At 45.2% G+C, this 26,510-nt stretch overlaps 1 protein-coding gene across 3 annotated transcripts in view; it reads right to left on the bottom strand.

Moving 5' to 3' along the window:
* LOC147008938 (palmitoyltransferase ZDHHC5-like) overlaps positions 1-26,510 on the bottom strand; it is a 172,199-nt gene that overhangs the window by 100,879 nt on the left and 44,810 nt on the right. For all 3 annotated transcript variants that reach the window (XM_085863827.1, XM_085863828.1, XM_085863830.1), the window contains 4 exons: positions 20,968-21,125; positions 9,958-10,130; positions 4,771-4,873; positions 159-250 (listed from right to left, as the gene is read on the bottom strand). In XM_085863827.1, coding sequence (XP_085719953.1) covers positions 159-250; positions 4,771-4,873; positions 9,958-10,130; positions 20,968-21,125 — 526 coding nt within the window. The remainder of the gene's footprint in view (positions 1-158; positions 251-4,770; positions 4,874-9,957; positions 10,131-20,967; positions 21,126-26,510) is intronic.

Genomic DNA, 26,510 nt, shown 5'->3' with positions numbered 1-26,510 from the left:
CAATTACAATTGAAAGCAGAACAAGATACAATTGATCATTTCAAAAAGTTTTACCCACAACATGACATCTCACCAAAATACAACGCCAAGTACACATAGAATAGATTGGAATGCCCTTCATGGAGATCTCTACTTGGCATTATTGTTGACCAACATACCTTGGTGCTTGAGGTGAGCAGACCACGTATTCAAAGTTTCCACAGCAGCCTCGCGTGAAAGGATTCAATCCTCCCCGGAATTTACCTGTAACCTGATATAACATCGAGGGTTGGTGAGAGAAGAGAATGGGGAAATGGAAAGTGAAAAGGTGAGGAAGACGGGGGGGTCATGTGGTGATAGAAGTTGAGATACTTACTTTCTTACATTTCACGACAAATCATTTCGGCAAAACGTGGACAAAATACTACATAAGGGGAAATGTGTCCGACGCAAGTTGGAGATACCAGGAAGTAAGCCAAGAGAAAAATATTGGGAAGGGGCTAAGTTATGGTATCTCTCATCAAAACAGCAAATGAACAAGCACCTTAAAGGTGAACACCTGCACTATTCTAACACTACTCACCATACCGAGATAATCCCAACAAAAGAAACCATAATGCTGCGGAATCAGATAATAATTATAACTTCTGGAAAAGTTGGCATGTTTGGCTGGACAGGAGGTAAGTACTCATTTTTAGAACCTGTTCTCTCCATATTATGTAGAGATTTAAGGGGAAAATGGATGAAGGGAAAAACAGGGGAAGCAGGAAGAGACGGGGTGGAGGAAAGAGTCAGAACTAAAAATAAATAAATAAATTATAAATGGTAGAACAGTGTGTGAAGAATAATGAAACAAAAGGAAAAGAAGGTTGAAAGGATATTATTATTATTATTATCTTGCCAAAACGAAGTTTTTGCAAGATATGTTAGTCAGCTTGTATGGTTTTTTTTATTATCTTGTCAGAACGAAGTTTTTGCAAGATATGTTAGTCAGCTTGTATGTTTTTTTTTGTTTGTTTGTTTGTTTGTCTGTAATCACGTATAAAACATTCTGTAGAGCACAGTTATCATTGGAAATTTTTGTAACTTCGCATATCAGAGGCCTATAGAGGTCCCTTTCAGTGCACAAAATTTTGAAGGTCAAGGTCAAAGGTCAAGGTCACTTTGTCGCAAATCAGGGGAGTCGACGAAACCCTTATTTTTTGAGTAATTTTGATCGGATAGTCTTCAAACTTCATGGGAATATAGTTCATGGTCTGGGGCTCAGCTGATTAATTTTTGGTGGAGATTGGCCTTGACCTTCATGTTTTTTTTTTGGTTTTTTTTTGGTCTTTAATCACGCATAAATCACTCTGCAGAGCACAGTTATCATTGGAAATTTTTGTAACTTCGCATATCAGAGGCCTATAGAGGTCCCTTTCAGAGCATAAAATTTTGAAGGTCAAGGTCAAAGGTCAAGGTCACTTCGTCACAAATCAGGGGAGTCGACAAAACCCTTATTTTTTGAGTAATTTTGATCGGATCGTCTTCAAACTCCATGGGAATATAGTTCATGGTCTGGCGCTCAGCTGATTAATTTTTGGTGGCGATTGGCCTTCATGGTTAGCGCCTCAGGTCAAACATATTTGACCCCAAGGTCAAATTTTCAAGTTTTAGGAACCATATCGTGTAGTACCTCAAATTGAACACCTCGATGAGTGCTTTCTAGATATGTCAAGCTTGAGACATTTTGACGTCATTTGGTGACGTTATGAGGCAAAAGCATGTTTTCATGGTTACTCTGTAGAACGATTCTCATCGGAATCTCTCGTAGGCAGATATTCCTCAAGGAGTCGCTCCTGGTGGATAGGAGCTCTGTTCACCACAGTGTGACCTTAAAGAAGTCACACGTGGTCACCTTTTGGCAAGATACGGGTCACCCTGCGGGTGACATTGGTTTTATTTATTTATCAGTTGTTCATAGTGTTCAACAATGACTGGGGGGAGCCTTGGTGGCAATGAGTTAATGAATGGAGAACAAGGCCAATTTTAGCTGAGAAACTCTTCCCACATTGTTCACAGTCGACTGGGGCTGGCCTTGGATGTTGAATAGCTTGGTGATATATTCATTGTTACAGCTTCTCCATTGTAATCCTTGCCTCTTCTGCACATTCTCCTCCTTTCTGGATTATGCTGCGCAATAAACATTATCTCGAACAAGTATGCCAATTCTCGAGAGAAACCAAAGCATTCTTCAGGTATAATTTGAGGACATCCTTGTAGCGTAGTCTTTGTCCACCACTGAATCCAATTTCAGATTTTAGCTTTTCAAGTACAGTTTTAGGTTGTCTGTAGACTCACATACACACAATGTAACCAGCCCAGAAAAGCTACTTCTAAAGCAGGATGGTTTCGATGCTAGACATATTCGCATGCTGGAAGACTTCACCGTTTGAGATCTTCTTTCAGGGAGATTGCAAGTATTGAACGGAAATGATGCTGCTGGATTTGGGACAGCCTACATATACACCCATCTGTATAATGTAAAAGTCTCAACAGAATATAATAGATTGCTGAGGACTAGGACTCGGTAGACTTTGCATTTAGTATGAGTGCGAAGACCATGTGACAACACTCAATAGCACAAGCTTGGAAAGGCTATGGTGGTAATCTGGACAGGATTATATAGTTCTGCATCTAAGATGTTATCAGTTGATACCGAGATCAGACGAGGTAGCATAACGGTTAGATTGTTCACTCTGAATCTGCGAGGTTGGAGGTTCGAACTTGACCTTGGCCAAGTCGTACACAAGACTTTAAAAATGGTTTGTTCCTTGCTTGATGTTCAGCATATAAAAATGCTAGAGCATACATAGACAACCAACCATAGGTTGGTAACCATTGTGTACGCTTGATGGACCTAATGGCCTCCTGTGCTGAAGTTCCTAATAAGGGAACTTGTTGTCCATGTTAGTGTGTGTGTGTGTGTGTGTGTGTGTGTGGTGTGTGGTGTGTGGTGTGTGGTGTGTGGTGTGTGGTGTGTGGTGTGTGGTGTGTGGTGTGTGGTGTGTGGTGTGTGGTGTGTGGTGTGTGTGTGTGTGTGTGTGTGTGTGTGTGTGTGTGTGTGTGTGTGTGTGTGTGTGTGTGTGTGTGTGTGTGTGTGTGTGTGTGTGTGTGTGTGTGTGTGTGTGTGTGTGTGTGTGTGTGTGTGTGTGTGTGTGTGTGTGTGTGTGTGTGTGTGTGTGTGTGTGTGTGTGTGTGTGTGTGTGTGTGTGTGTGTGTGTGTGTGTGTGTGTGTGTGTGTGTGTGTATATATATATATATATATATATGAATCTTTGTACAGCCTGTGGTGTGAGCCTGCAACATATACTGTATATTGTAGGAGTCACAGTACAGTACACCAGTCAAAAATGCAGAATTTGTGGATCTTACTTTTTGCTTTCAGTCTTGTAAGGTCAATCAGTTTCCCATGAGTTCTGGTCTGGACGAAAACACCCTTCTCAATATTTTTGAAGCAACTTGGGAGTACAGCAGAAAGGATCAATGTAAAAAAGGTGGGCCTTGGTTTGCAACCATGTTTTACACCACGGCAGACGAGAAACAGAGTCCAATGTTAAATCTCCGACTGCAACCTGTGCTTTCATATTGGCGCGAAACCATGGCGTAATCTTTTAAGGAGAGCCAAACTTCGTCGATAGATCCATGAGGTCTGTCAGTAGTGTCAAAGGCTTCGGAGAGATCAAATAATACATTGTAGAGTGTCATAGACTATTTAATCACCTTCTGTAAGAGACGTCTCAAATTAACTATCGAGTCACTCTTGGCATGTGATGCATGAGAACCACACTGACTCTCAGGAAGGATAAGCTCAACAATTCCATGTAAATGAACCAGAAGTATCAACACATGGATTTTTCCCACTATGTTGGAAAGAAATTCCTTTGTAGTTTTCAGTCATGAAGATTATAAAGGGGGGAGGGGAGGTAAAAATAAATAAATAATAATTGTACACTTACATGTTAAAATAAATAGGTGGCCCCAAAGAGATAGGCTGTGCACTTTTAGTGTTGCTCAAACAACATTAAAACAGAAACATATCTTGAGGAGTAAACAAAAAACCCCCATAAAAACAGAAGCCACACAAATACAAAAACAGTTTCAATGGATGAATGCCGATAGAAACCCTGTACATCAATTAGAAAGAGTGGGTGTAATGAATTGAGGAGAAGATGGTGTACATCAGTTTAAGTTAAATTCTGGACAGTCCACCAACTTGTTAGCTACAATGCACTTACATTTATAATCAAGCAAGTCTACTTTTTCAAGAGTTTTGCGCAGCCCTGAAAATTATACCGATTTGTCTTAAAGAGCAAATCAAGTAAAAATAATTTCTTCTACAGGGAGATGTAAAAACACTACATTTGCTCTAAGTATTCACACTTTACCCGACCAGTTAACAGGGGTCGAGTGACACCAAGTGAGAACAATGGACGGGATCACCGAATCCCAGATTTAGACGTCCGGGAGAACAATGGACGGCTGAGCTTCTACAGCTGCGGTGGACAATTCGTCACACGATACATGTTATAATCCAACTGTGGCCGATCATTTAAAAATAATAATAATAAAAGTTAGGGGGATTTGGGTAGGGGAGTCAAGTGCATTAAACAATCTTGAGAAAAGTGTCATCAAGATGTACAATATTCAAATCAAACTTTTGAATGTATTAAAATTACTTCACAATGGTATGTACTTGTGTGGGAACAAATAGCATGAGGTACACGAGCACTTCGGTGTTAATGCAATCACCTGCTCATTAGTTGTACGTCCACGGGCAACGAGAACAACATGGAAACCGGTCAAGCCAGCTACTGGAAAGAAGAAAAGACCTGCTACAACCATAACAGCCATGCTGTAAGAATCAGTGGTCAAGAATGAACAAGCATTGAATTGCAAAATGGAGTCATTCATGTCTATTTTTTCGGTTATTTCATTGTTATTAACGATAAACCAAGTGTTATATATATTGAAATGCAGGGAAGTGAGGCTCAAAGCATGACAGATACATGAAAGGGCTTCGATGAAGGAAATATGCATAAATGCATCAATTGCAACAAATTCACGAAGCAGATCCGGAGCTTCACCAAAATATAATCAGTTCGTCCTCGTCACACACCCAACCTCCTTGCACCTTTGGTGGCGGAGGTAATAAATAGTAGATATTGCTTACAATTTGAAGAAAGAAAATAAGAAATAAAAATAAAGTGTCCAGGATTTGCAACATAAATTATGATTTATTGAAGTGATATTTTAGAAAATGTGAAAACCTTAACCCATATTATGAATGTGTCTATTGTTAACCCTTTAAGGACCAATGGACACATGTGTCCCTAAACTTTAAAGTGGTGTATCTCCAATATTTCCCTGCAATTTTAGATCACTTTATATTTGTATATTAGCAAACACTGTAGCAAACACTGGGTAAGAGCTTTTGTCATTTCCATAATTAAAAAAATTGTTGTTGTTGATTCGATAAACTTGTCCTTTTCGTCAAGCATGCTCTCGAATTTCAATTCATATAGCCAAACGAATAATATAATTGGACTTGCATGTGAAAATTACTTTCAAGATGCTTGTGGTCATCAAATGGTTAATGGAATTGTTCTTAAAGAAGATGAACAAAGCAAAAGTTGTTCCCATTTCCAAAAAAGGAGATCCACAAGATTTCAGCAATTATCGGTCCATTTCTCTGTTAACGTCATTTTCAAAAATTAAAGAAAAACAACTATATTCGCACTGTACATTTTTTTCAAATATTGTGATATCTCTGCAAACTCCCAGTTTGGTTTGAGTGAAAAGCACACGACTGTACATCTCACTCTTCTACATTTCATTGCTTCTGCTAATGATAATTACTCTCATACAGTCGGTATTTTCTGGACTTCTCCAAGGCCTAAAACACGATTGACCATAATATCTTATGTAAATTATCTCATGATGGAATCGGGGAAAGGCCTTGGAGTGGTTCAAAAATTACCTCAACAATAGAAAACAATTTGTTCCTCTGAATGAAACGGAATCAAGTATGATGCCTGTGTATTGTGGTGTATCCCAGCGATTCCTCCTCGGGCCACTTGTGACGATCCAATTCATTACAAGTCGCTTTAAATTTGCTTTTATGGAATTTTGAATATCTATTATGCATCCATCCATCCATCCATCCATCCATCGGGTACAGAGCGTGTTGATGCTGCCGAAACAATCTCCTGGGCTATTGGGCACAATCATGGACCGGTCACCACTCCCACGCAGGATACTCGAATGGCTCAATCATCCCAGCAAGTTGATACTCATTTTGCCGACCTCAGAAGGATCACAGGGTGAGTCAACCCCACCTGGTATCAGTTCAACGGCTGAGCGGGATTTGAACTCAGGACCCTAGGATTCCAAGCCTGCCACCCTGACCATTAAGCCAACACAGGTACAATATATATTATAATAAAGAAAGATAAAATTGGGGATGTGGGGAGAGAGGGGTGGAACAAAAAAAATATTTGAACAACGCACGGTCTGTCATTTGTCCAGGTATGCATTTCATGCTGCCCTAGGTCAATTGCACATGCTTTTCATATTGGCCTGGTTTCCCCATGACATATATTGATGTAAATCCAGACTTGATGGTGTAATGGTTAAAGAGTCTGCTCAAAGTCTGGGAGTTCAGTCGTTCAAACCCTGGCCGAATTTCTTCATCATTCAGAAAAAATCATACTTTCACCTGGGGTCTTTCATGTTCCAATCGAGTTAGAAAATCATTTCCGCGGGCATCAAGTTCAATGTTTATCAAAAGCATGATTTGCATAGATATCCTAATAAGCCAAACACATTTCATACCATCTTCAAATCTTTTAAGGATGAGGATGAGAACATGAGGTTTACATACAAAACTCATTTATATTGGACACAAGCCATAAGTCTCAATTTAATTTAACGTAAGCCTAAGTCGCATTTGCGACATGCCTACTCAAACGAATGATTCCATGCATCATCATTATCGAGATAATCCTTCAAATAATTACCCCACGCACGTGAAGCGAAAAGCGGGGTGAAGCAAATGGTTCACTTCTGTCCTTCTGTCAGTCCACAAACGTCAGTTTATGATTGAGGAACATTTCAATTGAATGAATACGAAAGCACGAATCAGAAAACAAACCTGTAGTTTAGCATTACTTGGGCTCTGAGTCCATCCCGATCGTGCATGTGCAAAGGAGTGAGATAATTTATTTTCTCTATCTGCTTGCCTGGCAGTCAAACAAAATTAAAAATCATTCCAAACAGGAACTTACTGATTTTATGGACATCATAAAGCACCCAAACAACAGGCACAAATAACTAATGCAGCATGTTAGATAAGGCGGTGTAATAGCCACTGCATCAACAGCGGTAAACTTCCGGAATCAATTTTTTTTTAACGCGACAATTACAATCTGTATTTTATTTAAATATAATTATATACTCGGACACTGTCGAACACAAATCGTCGTCTTATTGCTTCCAAAAGCTCCGGTTTTGCAGCACTTAGTCATGTTATACAAGGTGGTGTGTAAGACTGCTTCAGCAGCACTAAACTTCTGGGTTTGATTTATACGACCATTAAAATCATTTTATTTCAATTGAATTATATTCTTTAACACTGTGTTGTGCTTTAACACTGTGCTTTAGGTGTTCTATGAACTCTCTCGTTATTTTCTGCATTCAATTTGTGTAGTCAAACAGTATAAATCACAATTAAACTTTTTGAGTACAAGGCCAAACATCTGTAGATTAAATTCAATCTACCAAATCATTTTCACCAATTTTGACTGGTGATGACTCCTGTAATTAACATTTGAAATGACACCTGCAGAATCCATTATCTTCTTTGTTCTTACTCATTTTGTCTTCTGTATTGGGACTCGTGTTTGTGTGGGATTTTGTCGATTCTCTTGTATTGTTTGTTATTTATTCTCCAATTTTGCAACTTCAAAAAGGGACCTAATCTTAACAAGCATTTGCTTACCTTTAACATTGTATAAGCACTCGTTCGTGTTGATTTATTGAGAATTTCAATACTATATTTATGCGAGTGCAATTGCTTTGACTGTACATAGAACACAAAAATATCATTGCAAAAGAAGAAATATGTGGAAATAAAATTCGATCAGGATTCAATAGATGTAGCACTATCGACAAACTTTCTCCATCATCTTCCAGCGTTAAACCAACTTTTTCATCCCAGCAAGGAAGCTTTCTTTCTGGTGTTCTTAAAGCAGAGGATGCAGATTTGCTAACATCTTCAGCAGATGCAAGATGTCTTCCCCAAGCTCGTTTTTCATTTATGGGGAATAAGAGGAAGTAACATGGACTTGAACCCGGTAAATATGGTGTGCAAGACAAACCTTGCCACCTCCGAGACTTTAACAGGTGTGGACATGATTGCATTTTGGAAATGGCGCAGAATCGTCACAGAGAAGGACGGCAGAACACAGAATGGCCGAATGCTTTTTACACACTGCGGGTCTCAGGTGATCAAGTAAAACCACATGGTCGTAGTCTCTACTTAATGTTTAACCCTGTGCAACTGCCCAGAAAAAGTAAAGTACCTTGATGCTCTTGTTGGGATTTGACCTTTTTTAGACAATTGTATTAGTGGCAGAAATGATGCTAAAAAGTGTTTTGGCAGTCCATGTTACGGATTAGTAAATCCTATGTAATTGGATATGTTAAGTTTTGTGTTCAAGACATGATTCTGATAATTCGGTTAGAAAGGAAACTCAAGTTACAGTGAATTAAATAAGTATGGTGGTTACTGTGTGAAAGGATTCGTGCACAGACAACTGAATGCATCATTGGCATCGTGACATCGAGATGGATTGTCAACAGAACTTTGAATATGACTTGTGTTGAGGCTGCATGGTTCCATCAACAGGAGCATTACACTCTTATGTTAATGCAAAATGAACTGGGTGAAAGATTTGTTTCTGGAAAACGATGCTCTGGACCAATGGTCAGGCTTTGGTCAATCTTTGAATCCAGACAGTACCTCACCTTCTCTCGGGATCGAGCTTGTGTGTGTGCCATAAAAAGGTGAAGCGATGAGCGTTGGGGAGAAGGCAGAAGTGACACGAAGGAGGTCTTGGAGGTGAATCAGAGATCCATCTCCAGCAGTGTACACACAGCAGCATCCAGGATTGTGCACACTTGGAGCGGCTGAATGCTGGGAGGTTTGTGTTGCCAATAACGGGCCAAACAGACGGCGCACAGCGGGAGACAGGCTGTGACGGCATCGTGAGCCGGCATCATTGTGGGCACACGATGACCACAGCCACAATGACCCGACTGATTGATCTAGTGCACCTTGCTGGTGTGCGGATTCACTCCTGCTGGCAGATCAGTTGTGCATAATGAAGAGCCAACAAAGTACTCAGGGTGTGAAACAACTGTACGTTGATGCCTCACGTTGACAGCTTCTCTGGACAGCCATGCGCCAAGGTCATTCCCTCCACCCCACACCTTCTCACGGTTCGGCCGGAGACGTGGTGATATTCCAAACTGCATAATTATTCCCGCGGGGCTCACACCACTCCATTCACACAAAGCTGACCGTTCATTTGCATATTTGCTTCAGCAAGGCAAAGCTCATCTGCACGCTTGTTTCAAGCGCGGCACTTGTTGTGCACTTGCTCGGGGGCACGGAGGCCACGCGTAACGATGTTAAAAGTTGAATTTCACAACTACAGCATTTGGAAGAAAAAAAAATCGTACAAAATAGAGTTTAGAGTAAGTTCAAAATATGCAAAGTCAGTTTGTGTGCAGTTAACCAACAGGCACTGCCAAACATTCTACTAGTTCTGATAAAAACGACATTACTCATGGAAATGGTAAACTATAGGATTCAAGGGCACGTTTCCATAGAAACATGGAAAACAATGCAACACAATAATTTCACCATAAGGATACGTTACAGTAGAGTGAATATCCCCCAGTCTTGGCAGGTTTCTCAGAGTGAAAGCGAGGCCAAAGGAGAAGACTCCAACCATGTGCACACTCAAGGAGAGAAGGAAGAGGAAGAAGAAGCGGTAGTTTCTGCGTCCAATGCAGTTGTTCACCCAAGGACAATGATGATCGAAATCCTGACAGGAAGAAGAGAGGCTTTCTTGGACTTGATGGTTTACATTGAGCCATTGAAGAAATACTGTTAATAAAATGAGATGCAATTCATGATAAACACAAAATTTCCTTTAAAGTTTTGGTTCATCCTTTTCTTGCCTGGTAAATTCATTTTTATGCACACGTCACTGATGACATGTCGAGTTATGTAAATGAGGCATCCTGCTCAATTTCACTTCCTGATCGCCTAAACTCTGAAGGTTCAGCAGTGACAAACAATGCACACGTTTCCTTCAGAGCACTGCATTTTAAGATGATTTTATATTCCTGATGATGTCTGAAGGTAGAAACACATGTCCAAGACTGAGCCTAAATTATGAGTTTGATAGCTTCCTCTCAGGACTCGTCTATGGAGAGTTCTCTTTCTATCACAATAATGTTTCAATGATCATTCTTTCCACGATATAAACCAAAGATATCAATTTATTTTCAAGGCAAACGACACAAACACCATGGTTGTGCATTGTTATGTGCCCAACCTGTGATAAGCATGAACTGTCATAGCTGTTCAACTGATACACAAGCCCATTGCACTAAAATCCGCAATTCGGTGTCTGTGTGTCTTTTTCACCACGATACATTTGGTCGTTACTTATCCAATCTCAACCAAACTTGTCAGGAGGACTAAGGGTCACACGATGGAGGTTGTAGCGACTTCATTTCCACCCCTCCCCAAAAGGGTTTTCCGCCTTGGGTGAAATTTGTGTTAAGGTGTACGTGCGTGTTAAGATAGCTGAAGTGGTGTTTTCCCAATGCCGCTTCTCATAGGAAAGGTAATGACAACAATAATAAACCAATGTCACCCGCAGGGTGACCCATATCTTGCCAAAAGGTGACCACGTGTGACTTCTTTAAGGTCACACTGAGGTGAACAGAGCTGCTATCCACCAGGAGCGAGTCCTTGAGGAATATCTGCCTACGAGAGATTCCGATGAGAATCGTTCTACAGAGTAACCATGAAAAATAGGCGTTTGCCTCATAACATCACCAAATGACGTCATAATGTCTCAAGCTTGACATATCTAGAAAGCACTCATTGAGGTGTTCAATTTGAGGTATGACACGATATGGTTCCTAAAACTTGAAAATTTGACCTTGGGGTCAAATATGTTTGACCTCAGGTGCTAACCATGAAGGTCAAGGCCAATCGCCACCAAAAATTAATCAGCTGAGCACCAGACCATGAACTATATTCCCATGAAGTTTGAAGACGATCCGATCAAAATAACTCAAAAAAATAAGGGTTTCGTCGACTCCCCTGGTTTGATCAGGTGTCAGGTCAGGTTCGATCTGTGACCTGCTACAGGTACCATGTAAACCTGTACTAACCTATTCCATGGTCGGGTTGTCAGCGACGAAACCGTCTCCCTCACCAGGTTTCTGGTGAGGAGGGTGTTTGGATATGGACACCCAGCAGGATTAAAAACAAAACCTGTCAAATGGCGGAGGAGCTCCTTGTGAGCCAACGGCCATCCATATCTAGTGCCCAACTGTGTCTGCGGACGTCCTCCTGCAGTTGGGTTACTTTTTATGAGGAAGTTGGTGGCAGGATTTGCAATCCGGCCACCGTAAAACCCTTCATTCCGCAAAACGCAAAAACGCAAAAAAAATCTGAAAACCCACTCCGTGGGAGTACCTCCTGTGCAGCTTCCCTTCGCAGGGCAGCTCACCGGATGACGGGATTGGGGCAAAGCCTTCGGGACCCCCAATCTTTGATGACAGGAGGGAAACCACGGGGTAACATCCCTGGGTCAGATTGCGGGAGAGTGTGTCGGAGTGGTGCTGAGATGTCGTCCACCAGACGGCGGTCTCCTTGGGTTAACCTGAGGCGGTCCCTTCGGGTGGGTGCCTGGAATGTCCTATCCCTAAGAGAGGATGATCACCTGTCTCTGTTATCATCTGAGCTCAAGCGTTTGGACATCGGGATTGCGGCGAGATAATGGTGGGTGGTTACACCTACTATTGGTCTGGTCGCTCTGATGGTTACCATACCCAAGAAGTTGCTGTAGCTGTGTCCAATAAGCTGACCTCAATGATAATTGAGGTAACACCGGTCAACGAGCGTATTATGAGATTAAGGATTCGTCACTCCTGAGGTGTCATTTCCCTGGTCTCTGTTTATGCTCCGACTGAGGCGGGTGATCTCACCGTGAAGGATGCATTCTACGCCACGCTCGAGTCTGTGGTTGATCAGTGCCCCAGACGAGATACACTTCTAGTCTTGGGGGATTTCAATGCATCGACTGGAGCTGATAGGGACGGTTATGAGGTGTGTGTTGGTCCCCATGGGTCAGGAACTATGAACCAGAATAGCACAAAGTTCCTTGACTTTGCAAGAAGTCATGGACTTAGGGTGGCTGGTTCATGGTTTCAGTGCCCACAAGCTCATCGCTGGACTTGGTATTCCAACGCTGGCGGTGTGCCAAAGGAGATTGACCATGTCCTCATTGACGGTCGTTGGAGGATGATCCAGAACTGCAGGGTCAACCGGAGTGCTCAGTTCCTCAATACTGACCACAGGCTTGTGGTAGCAACTCTAAAGCTGCACCTTAAATCCTGGAGAATGGTACCATCCCAGCCTTGGCTGGATGTTGGCAAGCTCAGGAGTTTGCGAACAGGCTGAGTGGACACTTGGGGGGTCTGGGTGCTTTGGGGGGTCCTGAAGAGTTGTGGAGTGCCTTCAAGACCACCGTCCTTGATGTTGCCGGTGGATGTCTTGGAGCTCACTGCAGGGCAAAGAAGAATTTTGTCTCTCAAATGACACTGGATACCATTGACCAGAGTCGCAGGGCCAGGCTGAATGGTTCGCACTGCAGTTCGAGCAGAGAGTGGTAGGCTCTTGACAGAGGAGTCTGAAGTAAAGGCCCGCTGGGTCGGTTACTTTGAGCGGTTGTACCGGGCTGATCCCCCAGCTGTCGAGTTGGAAGTCAAGGGTGTTACAATCCCTGTTGCTGACCTTCGAATCAACTGTGGTCCACCTTCGCTTGTGGAAACACGGGCTGCGGTGAACCAGTTGAAACGGGGCAAAGCTCCAGGGATCTGTGGCATCCATGCTGAACTTCTCAAGGCTGGTGGAAATGCTGCATTCGTGTCGTTGCATGCAGTTTTGTGCTCTGCCTGGAACACAGGCATCATCCCAACTGACTGGAAGAGGGGCCTTGTTGTCCCTCTCTGGAAAGGGAAGGGTGATCGCCAAGACTGCAACAACTACCGAGGGGTGACGCTGCTCTCAGTGCCGGGCAAGGTCTTTGCTCGGATAATTCTTGATAGGGTTCGCCACCATCTGCTTGAGCACCAGCGTCCAGAGCAGTCAGGCTTTACACCAAAGAGGTCAACGATTGACCGTATCCTTGCCCTTCGTGTCCTCACCGAACGCAGACGAGAGTTTCGGCAGGGGCTGCTTGCAGCCTATGTTGATCTCTGTAAAGCGTTCGATTCAGTGAATCGGGATGTCCTCTGGAGGATTCTTGGTCTTCGTGGGGTGCCACCAAAACTGATCGATCTGATGTCTGAACTCTACTCTGGTACTGAGAGTGCTGTGAAGTGTGGTGGTACCATCTCTGACTTATTTCCAGTTGTTACTGGAGTTCGTCAGGGGTGTGTACTGGCCCCCACACTTTTCAGCACTTGTATGGACTGGATTTTCGGGAGGATGTCGGAGAGATCAAGCTGCGGTGCATCGTTTGGGAATGTCAAGATCTCGGACCTTGATTTTGCAGATGATGCAGTCATCTTTGCGGAGACTCTAGACATCCTTTTGGGGGCCCTCGAGGTGCTGAAAGAGGAGTCGGAGCTGCTGGGATTACGGGTTTCTTGGGTCAAAACTAAGATCCAGGCTTTCGGTGACATCTTGGATGCTGCTGTCCTGTCTGTGTCTGTTTGTGGTGAGGATGTTGAGGTCGTGGAGAGATTCACTTACCTTGGCAGTGATATTCATATCTCTGCTGGCTGTGAGTCAGAGGTCAATAGACGTCTGGGTCGGGCCTGGGGAGTCGTGGATTCACTGGATCATGGGGTGTGGTGCTGCCGGTACCTGTGCGGGAGGACGAAAGTCCGAGTCTTCAGGTCCTTGGTACTTCCAGTGTTGCTCTATGGATGCGAGACTTGGACTCTGACCAAGGATCTGAGACGGAGACTTAATTCCTTTGGTATCAGGTCTCTTCGGAGAATCCTTGGCTATCACTGGTCGGATTTTGTGTCCAACGAGCAGTTGCTGAGAGAGACTCGGATGAGATTTGTTACCTGAATAGTCCGTGAGCGTCAGTTGCGGCTGTATGGACATGTGGCTCGTTTTCCTGACGCTGATCCTGCTCACCAGATTCTCTCAGCGAGGGAGTCTCATGAGTGGAGAAGGCCAGTGGGCCGACCACATGCCTCGTGGTTGCAGCAGGTTGACCATCATCTCAAGGACATGGGGATGGGCCTGGCATCTGCCTGGGGGATGGCCAGACGGAGGCCCCTGGAGTACCAGCGGAAAGTGGACGCAGCGATGCGCTGTTCTGGCACATGCTCCCATACCTGACCTGACCCTGATTTGCGACAAAGTGACCTTGACCTTTGACCTTGACCTTCAAAATTTTATGCGCTGAAAGGGACCTCTTTTGGCCTCTGATATGCGAAGTTACAAAAATTTCCAATGATAACTGTGCTCTGCAGAATTTTTTATACGTGATTACAGAGAAACAAAAAAAATATATATATATTTTTAAAACATACAAGCTGAATAACATATCTTGCAAAAACTTCGTTTTGGCAAGATAATGATAAAAGCATAATATTAATGTTATTACAAAACAAAAGTAATACTAATCGCCATCCCGAAGGGGGTTTCCCCCTTGAACAAATGCTATATATATATATATATATATATATATATATATATATATATATATATATATATATATATATATATATATATATAAAAAAAAAAATATATATATATATATATATATATATATAAAAATATATATATGTATAAATAAACTCAACAAAAATAAAAACTTTACACTCGTTTCAAAGTCAATAATTTGAACACTTTGGAAAATAGGTTTGAAATAACGATTGTATTCAATTCTCTTGTCATTAAAGATGTTATATTCTCTTGTCATTAAAGATGTCATACAGATCATGTTTGTCATGGAATCGGTTCCACCGGAAATGCGACGACAATGTCCATGATCAAAAACTGTGAGTCACAACTTAATGAAATCATGTCAATATCGGGTGTGTCCTCCATGGGCGTTCACAACTGCGATACAACGTCTCCTCATGGATTGGATGATGCGTCTGAACACAGCTTGGGGAATGCACCGCCATATTTGTACCAACATGGCACCAAGCTCCTGCAAGTTCTGTGGAGGGTTCCTTACTTGATGGAGCCGCCTGCCTAACACATCCCACACATGCTCTATGGGGTTGAGGTCAGGAGATCTTGAGGGCCACTCCATGACATTGATGCCAGCATCCCTGAGGAAATTCGTTGTTAAATTGGCCGTATGAGGTCTGGCGTTATCCTGTTGGAAAGTCAGACCTGGGCCATGAGCTGCCATGAATGGTAAAAGCTCTGGAACGAGCACCTGATCCCTGTATGCTGCCGCATTAAGGTTTCCCTGGATGACAATGAGTCGGGATCGAGCATGACCGTTGATACCACCACAAACCATAACGCTTCCGGCCCCAAAGCGATCCACTTCCTGTACGCAACACTGGGCATTGCATTCTCCTCGTCTTCTCCACACTCTAACCCTTCCATCAGCAAAAGTTAGTGTGAACCTTGATTCGTCACTAAACACAACCCTATTCCAATCTCACTGGGTCCATCTCAGGTGCCGTCGTGCCCAAAGAAGACGTTAGCGTCGATGGAAACGGGTTAGAATTGGTCCACGATATGGCCGCCGTGCATGAAGACGAGCAGAGCGCAGGCGATTTCGAATGGTTTGGGCAGTCACTCGACCTCCAAACAATTCATTCCCAGTAGATGTGGCAGTGACAAACCGATTACGCAAATGACGTAAGACAATCTGTCGGTCTTGTGCGCGTGACGTAACACGTGGTCGACCAGGACGGGGGCGGTCAGCTGTGGTGCCAGTTTGATGGAGACATGTCTGGAAGTTATGGATGGTCTGTCGACTGCATCCCATAACCCTCGCAACGTCAGTGACGGATGTTCCCGTATTCAGCATGCCAATGGCACGTTCACGCTGAATGTTTGACAGTCGTGGCATTGCAAATTAACGAATAATTAACCATAAAATCTTGTTTTTCTGAGATGATACTCTCCTCTGCTACCTTGAGATCAACTGCAGGTGTATCAATAGGCCACGTGACTTTAGCGTGCAGTGCTCCGTTACGTGCTACGTAGGCCCGACCAGTAGAATGAATGTGTGAAGTAATGCACTCGACAATGCCTTTAACCATAATCACAACAAGAACTCTTTCAAGAAAAGTTTCTAAACACTATTTGACAAATAATGAGTGTCAAGTTTTTATTTTTGCTGAGTGTGTGTGTGTGTGTGTGTGTGTGTGTGTGTGTGTGTGTGTGTGTGTGTGTGTGTGTGTGTGTGTGTGTGTGTGTGTGTGTGTGTGTGTGTGTATGTGTGTGTGTGTGTGTGTGTGTGTGTGTGTGTGTATATATATATATATATATATATATATATATATATATATATATATATATATATATATATATATATATATATATATATATATATATATATATATATATATATATATATATATATATATATATATATATATATCCTGGTGGTGCCGCAGTGGTTTGGGATCCAAAAGGTCCTGAGTTCAAGCACCGTTGAGCCACTGAATTAATACACCAGGGGGTTGACTCAGCCTGTCATCCTTCCGAGGTTGGCGAAATGAGTACCATTGTACTGGGCCGGTGTATACCCCGGTTAAAATAGGTGTACCATATCCCTGTGTCGTAAGAGGCGACAAGGGTTGCGTCAGGAAGGGCATCCGGCGAAAAACATGTGCCAAATCACTATGCGGATCATACGGATGATCCGCTGTGGCGACCCCTAACGGAAGCAGCCGAAAGAAGAAGATGAGATAATATATATATATATATATATATATATATATATATATATATATATATATATATATATATATATATATATATATATATACACATGAGATGATGAGCTGAAAAGAAGCATAGGAAAGAAAAAAGGACTGCAGACAGAGGAAGACAATGAAAAAATAGAGGGAGGAAGGAATACAGGTGATCAAAAAGCCTGGATATTGAAAGGTTGAGGAGATTAATGGATGAATGCGTTCACCCCATTGGATCTGGAGTGGACAGCATGGATCGAGATATGACAAAGGATCAAAAGACCACCACCAAGTATATAATGAACAACAAAAAGAGCAGAGATTGCAGACCATCGCCAGGACTTGTTTTGCGTGGTGTTAGTGTAGTTTGTGTGGTGTGCTACATAATTAATAATAGGCGGTCATAGCCGTAAAGTTTCACCTCAATCTGTTCAGAAGTTTCGGAGAAGATTTATTTATTTTTTTTTTAATATGGCTGGCGAACCACATGACCGATGATGCCATCAATTTTTTTTTTCTGTCAACCATTTTATCCCAAGATGACCCTCGAAAAATTTTCATACCGATTGGATGTAGCATTCTACATATGCAATTATGACATCATAATGAAGGTACCAATGACATCATACATAAACCAGACTTATTCCACATGTGGAGGAATTGCCATGTGCGAAGTTTCAATTTTTTTTCCTTGGTGCGGTTTCAGATAGAGCTCCAAAATTTCCCCTTTATCCAACATGGCTGCCACACCATGTGACCTATAACGTCAAAATTAACATTAAAACAGTTGCTCCTATGGTGAAAATTTTCTGACACTGCCAACCGATTGCAGAGAAAAACACGTTCTGTGCGGACAAACAACAAAACAAAAAGAAAATCACTCGTCGTATAGCACCTGGCAAAACGTGTCGAGATGCGAGCGTGGCGGGGGGGGCGTCGAGATGCGAGCATGGCGGGGGGGGCGTCGAGATGCGAGCATGGCGGGGGGGCGTCGAGATGCGAGCGTGGCGGGGGGCGTCGAGATGCGAGCGTGGTGGGGGCGCGTCGAGATGCGAGCGTGGCGGGGGGCGTCGAGATGCGAGCGTGGCGGGGGGCGTCGAGATGCGAGCGTGGCGGGGGGCGTCGAGATGCGAGCGTGGCGGGGGGGCGTCGAGATGCGAGCGTGGCGGGGGGCGTCGAGATGCGAGCGTGGCGGGGGGCGTCGAGATGCGAGCGTGGCGGGGGCGTCGAGATGCGGGGGCGTCGAGATGCGGGGGCGTCGAGATGCGGGGTGGGCGTCGAGATGCGGGGGTGGCGGGGGCGTCGAGATGCGAGCGTGGCGGGGGCGTCGAGATGCGAGCGTGGCGGGGGGCGTCGAGATGCGAGCGTGGCGGGGGGCGTCGAGATGCGAGCGTGGCGGGGGGCGTCGAGATGCGAGCGTGGCGGGGGGCGTCGAGATGCGAGCGTGGCGGGGGGCGTCGAGATGCGAGCGTGGCGGGGGGCGTCGAGATGCGAGCGTGGCGGGGGGCGTCGAGATGCGAGCGTGGCGGGGGGCGTCGAGATGCGAGCGTGGCGGGGGCGTCGAGATGCGAGCGTGGCGGGGGGCGTCGAGATGCGAGCGTGGCGGGGGGCGTCGAGATGCGAGCGTGGCGGGGGGCGTCGAGATGCGAGCGTGGCGGGGGGCGTCGAGATGCGAGCGTGGCGGGGGGCGTCGAGATGCGAGCGTGGCGGGGGCGTCGAGATGCGAGCGTGGCGGGGGGCGTCGAGATGCGAGCGTGGCGGGGGCGTCGAGATGCGAGCGTGGCGGGGGCGTCGAGATGCGAGCGTGGCGGGGGGCGTCGAGATGCGAGCGTGGCGGGGGGCGTCGAGATGCGAGCGTGGCGGGGGGCGTCGAGATGCGAGCGTGGCGGGGGGCGTCGAGATGCGAGCGTGGCGGGGGGCGTCGAGATGCGAGCGTGGCGGGGGCGTCGAGATGCGAGCGTGGCGGGGGGCGTCGAGATGCGAGCGTGGCGGGGGCGTCGAGATGCGAGCGTGGCGGGGCGTCGAGATGCGAGCGTGGCGGGGGCGTCGAGATGCGAGCGTGGCGGGGCGTCGAGATGCGAGCGCGGCAGGGGGGCGTCGAGATGCGAGCGTGGCGGCGGGGGGCGTCGAGATGCGAGCGTGGCGGCGGGGGCGTCGAGATGCGAGCGTGGCGGCGGGGGGCGTCGAGATGCGAGCGTGGCGGCGGGGGGCGTCGAGATGCGAGCGTGGCGGGGGATCGAGATGCGAGCGTGGCGGGGGCGATCGAGATGCGAGCGTGGCGGGGGGCATCGAGATGCGAGCATGGCGGGGGGCATCGAGATGCGAGCATGGCGGGGGGCATCGAGATGCGAGCATGGCGGGGGCATCGAGATGCGAGCATGGCGGGGGGCATCGAGATGCGAGCATGGCGGGGGGCATCGAGATGCGAGCATGGCGGGGGGCATCGAGATGCTTGTGTGGTGGGGGGGCATAGAGATGCTTGTGTGGTGGGGGGTATAGAGATGCTTGTGTGGTGGGGAGAGGGGTATAGAGATGCTTGCGTAGCAGGGGGCATTGGGATGTGAGCGTGGCCCTGGGGGGGGACATGTGAACGTGTGGGGGCGGGGAGTCAACATGTGAGCGTGGGGGCGAAGACAACATGTGAGCGTGGGGAGGGGGACATGTGAGCGTGGGGGGGAACGACATGTGAGCGGGGAGGGGGACGACATGTGAGCGTGGGGAGGGACAACATGTGAGCGTAGGGGGAGGGGACAACATGTGAACATGGAGGGGGTGACGAGCATTGGGAGGGGGGACAAGATGTGAGCGTTTTGGGGGGGGGGTGCTGAGAGGACAAGATGAGAGTGTGGGGAAGGTGCAAGATACGAGTGTGGGGGAGGGGGGCAAGCCTGCTCTACTTGCCAAGCTTACTACATGCAACATCCATGGCCACCTTGTTTTTGGGGCTGCTGACTTCATCCACCTCATACAATGAAGTGTGTATCTCTCCCAATCGAGGTTGGAGTACCCAAGACAGTGAGAGCGGGCACACTTAAACAGTGCACATTTCAAAAAACAACACACATCCTTCAAGAATAAAAGAAATTATTTATACTACTTCAAAAATAGGTAAAAGGAAACTTGATTAATCCTCCTTTTCATGTTATGTTTCCATTGTTGCTTCGCATCACCTGCCGGCTTCATGCATGTAGTTAGAGATTATCATGAGTTATTCGTTACCCTTGGTTATTGTTCCGTTTCATGAATGGAGTCAACAACAACTTACTAGTTTGCAATCAAGGTGATGTTACTTGTTTGCTTGCTTGTTTGTTTGCATAATTAGGTCCTCACTAATATTTGGGAGATCAAGTGAATGGATTTCTACTTCACCGGCTCAGTCATTGTGGTGCAAATTATGACTCTATACTTAAGATATAAATTACAACCTGAAACTTTTATTTTTTTTGTATACACAGTGAAGGCTCATGCAAGAGCTTATTAGCTTTGTAATAACATGCTCAGGATGAAATGCATTTCAGTAATTCTGAAAACAATCATATCAAAGAGCTTCCATTATTTCAGTCATTAATGGTTAAAATCAAATTTATAGAACCTTCAATGATTGGCACCTGTGTTATCTGGCCAATTCTACTTGGCAAAATCATGCATCATCAGGATTAGCTGCAACTCGTGTGAATGAGTTTGTCAAGATAATTTATAAGTTTAAAAAAAACAAAAAATTCTCACCTCAACACAGTTATCACAGACACTACAGTGACTGCAGCGTGGAGGACGATAAAAGTGGCAAGTTGAACACCACTTCATCCGTACAGTAACGCCATTTATATCGACATTCTTGTACAGCGGAGCACGGAAATCATCGTCTTTGTCCTCATCTTCTGAAGCTGAAATATTCATTGCAATGAAAGAGGTGAAGAAAGGGAGAGAAAGGAGATGTTAGGAAAAAGTCTTCAAATGATATCAAAAGTGAATCATTAATTAAGTGATGAAAGTTTCTATTTTGTGCTTGTGGTTTAAAAAGAAAGTTCATCAGAAGGTGAAAAGACACCTTGAAAAACCTGCTTTGCCATTATCTATAAAAAGAATCTCAGTTGCACAAAACACACTTGTCTTCATATAGCATGACCTTGGCGAAAAACGTGTGTGTGTGCGCGTGCGCGTGTGCGTGCGTGTATTTGGAGCATTTTCTAAACGAGCACCAGCATTCCTGCTTGGCAGGCCCTCTGGGGTGGGAGTGTACATCTCAGCCCAGCTTCGGTGGGAAATTCAAAGCGGCGATATTTCCAAAGTGATACTTCCTTGTGGAACACACTGTGCACTTGGAAAAAAAATGGGATACTGAACACTAACTATATTTCGCCTTGCTGGACCAAACTGTCATATTTTTGTGCGATTGAATGCAAAAAAATAGCCTTTTCCACAAAGTGATGCTTTATCGGACACACTGTATTCCTTAAAATAATTTTCGGGACATACTGCAACCACAATAAAGTTTTTGTGATGTATACACCAAGTGATCAATTTTTAAGATTGTTATATATATATATATATATATATATATATATATATATATATATATATATATATATATATATATATATATATATATATATATATAGTATATCCATCCATTGGGACCATACTCTATTGCAGAGCATTGGTGCTGCCGAAGCAGTCTCCATGGCTATTATTGGGTACAATCCTGGACGGGTCATCACTCCATCACAGGATACCAGCAAGCTGGCACTCATTTTGCCGACCTCGGAAGGATGACAGGCAGAGTCAGCCCCACCTGGTATTAATTCAACAGGAAAGGGAGATTTGAACTCAGGATCCTAAGATCCCAAGCCCGACACCCTTACCATCAAGCAAACACCAGGCATATATATATATATATATATATATATATATATATATATATATATATATATATATATATATATATATATATATATATATATATACACATACAGTATACACATATACACATACACACAAGCATAAGCTCTATCATGAACTCAATCACGAAGGTGGATGGAGGTTACATATTCACCTCCATTTGTATGTGAGCACAATATCTCAAAAAGTTGTGGATGGATTCGGACGAACTGGGTGGACAGGTTAAGTGTGTGCCAAGGACGAATCGATTCAATTTGGTGAAAATCCAGATCCAGAGAGTAGAATTCTTAAAGCGATTCTTCACCATTGAGAGATGGAGCCAAAAAACATACATAGCATGATATCTCAAAAAGTTTTGGACGAATGACAAAACTAGGTAGATGAGTTGGTCCGGTGACAAGAACAAGCCGATTAAATTTCGGTTCATGGCCGGGTGCAGATCCGGCCCATCAGTGGGATACAAAACAAACTGTTGAGCCTGGTGGAGGTATGCGCTCCAATGAGTGCCGTTCTAGTATCAAGACGATATAATTTGCACAGCTCTGCAGCCAATATAAAGTTCAGTTCACCAAGATATTTAATAATTCATGTGGTTTAATTCCAGGGAATTTTGATCAGAAGTAACGTTTTGGCAACCACATAAAACATTTACTACAAGCCCAGCGGCAAGTGGCGAACTGGTTGGAATAGTCATTGAAAACTGAAGAAATAAAAATACAAATAATTTGACATGAGCAAATATATAACAAAAAAAAAAAACAGAAAACAGAAAGATTACTTTGTTAAACGTTTAAAATGTACCGGCAACATAAGCACCAACTCAACCCAGTCATTGGCACCTTGGAGGGTCAGAGTCAGAGAAGGGAGTGGTTTGGGGATGCAGTTGTGGGTGGGGGGTGAGGGGGGGTTGCTTGGGATAAAATATTTGAAGTTCTATTCAAATACCAAACCAATTTGGAAGCAAAATCGTGAAAATCTGCCAATTGGCAGAAATCAGTCACATTAGCAGAGTGAAGCATGGACTGCTGCTCGTACAAAATTTTCTTCCTTACAAACAGTGTATGATTAGGGGTCACTTTTCCTAATCCTTTGAGTTTCTGTGGGAAACGAGGCGGTGTGTCAGATGCGATATTATTCATGATTTACATGAATAACCATCTGAAACCTGTTTCACTTCAACGAATACCCTTGTTTGCCATCATTCACAGGCCTGAAACATGAAACATTGCAAATTCACTCTCCAAGTATCTTTTCTTTTTAAAAATGAGATTTCACCCAACACAAAGCCAAAAGCCATTCAAGATGGGGGACACACAAAGGAAAGTATAGATATTAAACAGAAAGGAGGAATCTATTGACATTCCTCTTGAATTGAGAGGGAAGCAGGATGCAGATAAACTGTTCCAAAGTGATGCAATATGGGGGGGGGGAACTAGAAGAATACCTCATAGTCTTACTCCTCAGGACAGATACCGTGTAAGGATGGGAAGAAACGGCGAGACGTGTGGCGTGACTGAAAGCATGCTCAGGTGGAACAACATGAGAGACCCTTGGAGCACATTCCGTGGTAATATGTATAGAAAAGGCTCAAAGAAGCAACAGAGCAGCAGACTGAGAGAGGTTCCAAGGATGATGCCAACTCCAGTCCCACCAGAATGGCAGTACGTCGCTGGATTCTGTCAAGGAGAGATAAGTGACAGGCTGGAGCACCAGCCAAAATATGGCAATGATACTCCATGACAGGTCATGTGGTAGCCTTGTATAGATGGAGCATAGCAGCTTGAGGAAGGCATCGCCGAGCACGAAATAAGCAGCCAAGGTGCTGGGAGGATCTTTCAGCGATACCAGAGATGTACTTTTCCCAGCTGAGGTTTGAGCCGATATCCAATCCAAGCAGACGGACAACAGGAAGTTCCTGCAAAGGTGAAGAATCCATAGATAGGGTCAGAAAACAAGGTGATCTTTAACTTGACAGACAACAAGTGGGTCTTTGTTTTGGTTGAAAGTAGCAAGCCAGTCTTCTCCCCACTTAATCAGACACTCAAGGTCCTGATTGAGACTGGTACTGGCGTGGACGCAGGAAAGTGGAGACAAGGTTCCTGGGTCGGTAGTGTACAGTGTTGAGTCATGTTTGTAAATGCTAAGCTGAGAAAGAATACAATCAGGCAGATCATTGATATATAACAATAACAATAATATTGGACCCAACATAGACCCCGAAGGAACACCAACATTCGTATTATGAACAGGGGACGACTGTCCCTCATGTTCCACAGAGATGTGACGATTTGCTAGGAAGTCAGAAATTGTATCAAGCAATTTTCCAGAGATAGCATATGATGTTTGCTTATGGATGAGGCACTTATGCCACACTTTGTCTAGAGCCTTCGAGATGTCGAGAGCAGCAACACTGGCTTTTTCACAATAATTCAAAACCCTATTAACATGTTCAGTGATGATGGATAGAACATCCATCACCAGTAGACCTTGAATGTCGAAAGCCATACTGGACATTGTGGGTTTCCAGACGGGTCATGAGTTTCCGTTTGATCAGGGATTCAAACACTTTGCTTGTAATGGGTAGAAGGCGAATAGGCCGAGAGTTGGAAGGATCAGATTTCTCACCGGAGTCTTTAAAAGACAGGGACTACAGCAAGGTGGAAATACAGACTTTGACAGATACAAGCAAAACAATTTTGAGAGAACAGAAGACGGTTTCGGTAAACACATCTTCAAAGCAATTGCAGGTATTCAACCTTGTCCAGTAGATTTTGAGATGTCAAGCTCTTGAATATCTTAATCTTAGCAACATTTCTGGTGTGATGATGATAGTGGAAAGCCTGGTGTCAAGACGGGAAGGACAAATAGGCAATGGATGTCCGTGGTCTTCAAGTGTGGAGTTTGCAACAAAAAATAAGAATCTTAAAAACATATGAAAGGGTCTTCTTTTTGGAACACATTTTACAATCTATTTTAATATTTAAATATTCACCAGACCAAGAGTTGTCAGGTGCTTAGCGCTGAGGATCGATACAGATAGTTTTTGACCGAGAGCATACGAGTGTCTACTTTCTCCTGTTACCCACCGTTCCCTGCTCATTTTCTGCACTATCACCCCCACATTATTGCTTTGGTACAATTCAGGTATGGCGTATCAAGTGTGAGCGTGGAGAGGGGACAAGACGTGAGCGTGGAGAGGGGACAAGACGTGAGGAGGGGACAAGACGTGACGTGAGCGTGCGGAGGGGACAAGACGTGACGTGAGCGTGCGGAGGGGACAAGACGTGACGTGAGCGTGCGGAGGGACAAGACGTGACGTGAGCGTGCGGAGGGGACAAGACGTGACGTGAGCGTGCGGAGGGGACAAGACGTGACGTGAGCGTGCGGAGGGGACAAGACGTGACGTGAGCGTGCGGAGGGGACAAGACGTGACGTGAGCGTGCGGAGGGGACAAGACGTGGCGTGAGCGTGCGGAGGGGACAAGACGTGACGTGAGCGTGCGGAGGGGACAAGACGTGACGTGAGCGTGCGGAGGGGACAAGACGTGACGTGAGCGTGCGGAGGGGACAAGACGTGACGTGAGCGTGCGGAGGGGACAAGACGTGACGTGAGCGTGCGGAGGGGACAAGACGTGACGTGAGCGTGCGGAGGGGACAAGACGTGACGTGAGCGTGCGGAGGGGACAAGACGTGACGTGAGCGTGCGGAGGGGACAAGACGTGACGTGAGCGTGCGGAGGGGACAAGACGTGACGTGAGCGTGCGGAGGGGACAAGACGTGACGTGAGCGTGCGGAGGGGACAAGACGTGACGTGAGCGTGCGGAGGGGACAAGACGTGACGTGAGCGTGCGGAGGGGACAAGACGTGACGTGAGCGTGCGGAGGGGACAAGACGTGACGTGAGCGTGCGGAGGGGACAAGACGTGACGTGAGCGTGCGGAGGGGACAAGACGTGACGTGAGCGTGCGGAGGGGACAAGACGTGACGTGAGCGTGCGGAGGGGACAAGACGTGACGTGAGCGTGCGGAGGGGACAAGACGTGACGTGAGCGTGCGGAGGGGACAAGACGTGACGTGAGCGTGCGGAGGGGACAAGACGTGACGTGAGCGTGCGGAGGGGACAAGACGTGACGTGAGCGTGCGGAGGGGACAAGACGTGACGTGAGCGTGCGGAGGGGACAAGACGTGACGTGAGCGTGCGGAGGGGACAAGACGTGACGTGAGCGTGCGGAGGGGACAAGACGTGACGTGAGCGTGCGGAGGGGACAAGACGTGACGTGAGCGTGCGGAGGGGACAAGACGTTACGTGAGCGTGCGGAGGGGACAAGACGTGACGTGAGCGTGCGGAGGGGACAAGACGTGACGTGAGCGTG

The sequence above is a fragment of the Eptatretus burgeri genome, chromosome 18 (genome assembly GCF_056783735.1).
Source record: "Eptatretus burgeri isolate ZD-2024b chromosome 18, Ebu_testis_v1, whole genome shotgun sequence".
Lineage (NCBI taxonomy): Eukaryota > Metazoa > Chordata > Myxini > Myxiniformes > Myxinidae > Eptatretus > Eptatretus burgeri.
Note: the sequence above shows the minus strand (reverse complement) of the source record. Positions and strands in the feature narration are given on the sequence as shown.